Below are 3,306 nucleotides of genomic sequence, written 5' to 3'. Positions count from 1 at the left end.
CCAAAAATTATTCAGAAGGAGTCTGGGAAAAAATTGAAGTTCAGGTTTGCATGAACCTGGTTGACAGCATGCCCAGGAGACTATATGCTGTCATTAAGGCTAAGGGTCACCCGACAAAGTATTGATAGCTGTGTAAATATCGACAGCTGTATGAATAATTTTTGGTTGATTGTAATCCACTACATAGCTTTCCATCAAAGTTATCTGACATTATCAAGCTGAATATGTTCTGACACAGTTTAACTCTGAGTTCTTGTCATATTTTATTACCATTTTCTAAACTATAGCGAATAAACTGTGATAATGTGAGAAATGTTGAAGGTGTCTGAATAAATTTTGGTTTGACTGTATCTATTTGATAAATGAAGTTAACCAACTAACATTATACATACTCTTTTGGTTTCTGTACCCAATATTTAAAACATTTACAAATGCAATGAAAATATTGGTATCGGTACTCGGTATCGGCAAGTACCAAAAATAAAAGTATCGGTATCGGGCGAGTACTGGAAAAAGTGGTATCGGTGCATCCCTAGCAAGAATGCAATAAACTGATCAGATGTGACAGCAAAGACCTTGGGATTGTTACAAAACAAAAATCTATAAGAGCTAATGAACTAGTAGTGGGAAATAGTCCCACTACTTTTAGTTAGTAACTCCGCAATACTCAGTTTTACATCTTAATATTTGTGTGTAGATAATGTTTCCTGTTACCTGCAGAGTTTCCTTGTCAATGCTGACCACCATTTTGTTCTTCTCACACTGAACACTGAATCCTACATTCAGAGCCCCCTGCTGTTCCTCGGGACCCCCAGCCTGATAGACTCGCTCCTCAAGAGACGGGGGCAGAGGTGGGAATGACTGGCCCTGCTCTGCAGATGGTAGGAAGGGGAATGGGAACCTGTTCCTTGCAGGGGAATCCCGGGTGCTGGGCTTAGGAAGCGGGTTGGTGTTGCGGAGAATGGACAACTCTGGTGGGAACATTCCCTCATCCATGATCCCTAGATCTGGAAGTGACAGCAGTTGAGATTAAAACATCACTCTGATTGACAGCTTCTTGTTGTTAATGCAAATGCAAGGAAGTCACACACAAAGCCACACACACACAAGTCACACACAGAGTATTTTTGTATAGTTTTCCAGTATAAAATAATATTATGAGATAAATTTACTTAAAAACCAACATATTAACAATTGTTTTTGAAGAAAATACCTTGTTTTAGGTTTTATTTTTCTATTAGCAAATTGCTTTTTTATCAAGCATTTTGCAGTTGTTTTAATACTGGCATTTTTAATGTTTTAATAATAGCAATAAAAAAATAAAATCTTATGTTACACAAGTTCACTACTGAAGTAAATTTATCTTGTTTTGAGGATGTTTAGTTTGTGTATTGAAATCATTTTTTGCAGTGTATTCAATTAGGTTTATTTATAATCAAGGTTTATTTACTAATTAAGCGTATTGTAACCATTTTAAGTTTTTACTGTTCATATCTTCAGTTATTGCTCTTGCCTTGTTCTCTGAGGAGCAATTTGAAGTGGTTGGCAACAGGGGTGTTGGTGTAGGAAGTGACGGGTTTGAATCCGTTTTCCTCTGCCCACTGGATGAGAGCCTGAGATCCTGCGGGCAGCTTCTGTTTCACCATCTTTGACACCTGCATCAGCCTTTCTGTGCCTTCACTCAGGCTGACGGTATCTGATGTCTGAGAAAGACAGAGGGGAAGAACAAGATAACACGCATTCACTTCACATGCAGAAAAACAGAGGAAGGCAGTCAGAAGTGTTCATTCTTTGCTGTAGAATAGAAAAATGAATCGAGTCCTGTTCAACTTGTTCAATTAGTATTTCTGAGACACATTTCACAACTCTTAAACAATAAGCCAAGGTTGTTCTTGTTTTCATTAACAACATATTTTGATCTAATACCTTATCTTATGGTCCAAAATTAACACTCGCCAAGCTCCAAGTAAAGAAATGTTGGCCAGAAAAGGAATTGCAACATAATGCATGTTTTAAATCAAATTGCAAGAATGATAAGTCTGACTTGGTGATGGAAGAGAAAACACGTCAGTGCTCAAATACCAAACAGTGCTTACCTTTTTAGTGTAAATTTACCATCAGAACTAATTCCTAATTCCTTTTTTATGTCGAATATCCCTCACATTAAGTCACGTTAAGCTGGATGTTGTGTTTATTAATTTTTTTATTTAATATTGAAAGGGAAAAAAGACAACAAAAAATTCAATTTTTTAAAAAACACGAAAAAAAAAAAAAAAAGAAGAATTTGGCTTGATTTTTTGTTTTAAGGTTAAGGCATAGAAAACGGATAACAATAGTCAAGCTGTTAATAATTCTGCTTTCGATATTAAATAAAAAAATGAATGAAACGCAATATACATGGACATATGTGTCCGAGCTTATAGTTAAAAATATGCACACAAAAAATTCAATTGTCATATCGATGCAAATATTTTAATAAAAATATGCAAAACATTTTAGTTGTTTTTTTTTTTTTTTTGTAAAATCACATGACATTGGTCTTTATTGCAAAAATTTTGGACCGTCCTCATTACATATCTGTAGTTTCGACAAAGTGAGACATGCTGCTGTTGGTCTATGACCAATTTACCAGGTTCAATTTGAATGTGGTTTGAGATACAGTATGTCAGATTACATAGGAACTTTATGTTAGCTTTTGTTTGTTCTCTACTGGGTGTGAAGGACAGATGGCCCTCATTCCCAGCCGTGTTTCCCACAAATGCCTCACCAGGCTGGACAACGAGCTTGAGCCAATCTGCCAACAGTAGCAGGGCTTTGATTTGATGAGGCTGTGGATCGTATCACATGCATAACTTACATTCTCCTATGCTCTAAAACACTGTAACTGATTCACTTGGACACAGACAAGTTCAATCAAACACATTCATTAGCTGAAGTTCAACTAAATTGATTGTGCTAAAGTGGAACTATTGCAAGTATACTTTAGGTATCTTGCATTTAAAGACGATGATATTCAAAGATCATACAATCCTCATCAATAGTGACATTAAAACACATTTTAGGCTTAATATTAAGAAATGTGCATTGTGCACAAGTAGTACTCCAAATAAAGTTTAAATATAATACTTTTTACTATGGGAGTCTTGGAGCATGTCTCAACTTCTTAAACTTTAACTGCTTCCATTTTAAAATATAAACATTCTTATATATAAACTGCTGTTGTCTACTGTACTGTTTTGGTTTCTGTCTTTGTATATTCAATGAGAGATCAGTATGTGAAAGAATCACACTGTACTTGTACATAAA

At 35.5% G+C, this 3,306-nt stretch overlaps 1 protein-coding gene across 1 annotated transcript in view; it reads right to left on the bottom strand.

The window, feature by feature from the left end:
• Window positions 1–3,306, bottom strand: part of LOC107730687 (transforming growth factor beta receptor type 3-like) — a 140,371-nt gene that overhangs the window by 23,183 nt on the left and 113,882 nt on the right. Inside the window, exons 8-9 of the mRNA XM_016541564.1 lie at window positions 1,514–1,703; window positions 715–1,007 (exon numbers count right to left, since the gene is read on the bottom strand). Coding sequence (XP_016397050.1) covers window positions 715–1,007; window positions 1,514–1,703 — 483 coding nt within the window. The remainder of the gene's footprint in view (window positions 1–714; window positions 1,008–1,513; window positions 1,704–3,306) is intronic.

The sequence above is a fragment of the Sinocyclocheilus rhinocerous genome, unplaced genomic scaffold (genome assembly GCF_001515625.1).
Source record: "Sinocyclocheilus rhinocerous isolate Xijiao unplaced genomic scaffold, SAMN03320098_v1.1 scaffold1179, whole genome shotgun sequence".
NCBI classification, from domain to species: domain Eukaryota; kingdom Metazoa; phylum Chordata; class Actinopteri; order Cypriniformes; family Cyprinidae; genus Sinocyclocheilus; species Sinocyclocheilus rhinocerous.
Note: the sequence above shows the minus strand (reverse complement) of the source record. Positions and strands in the feature narration are given on the sequence as shown.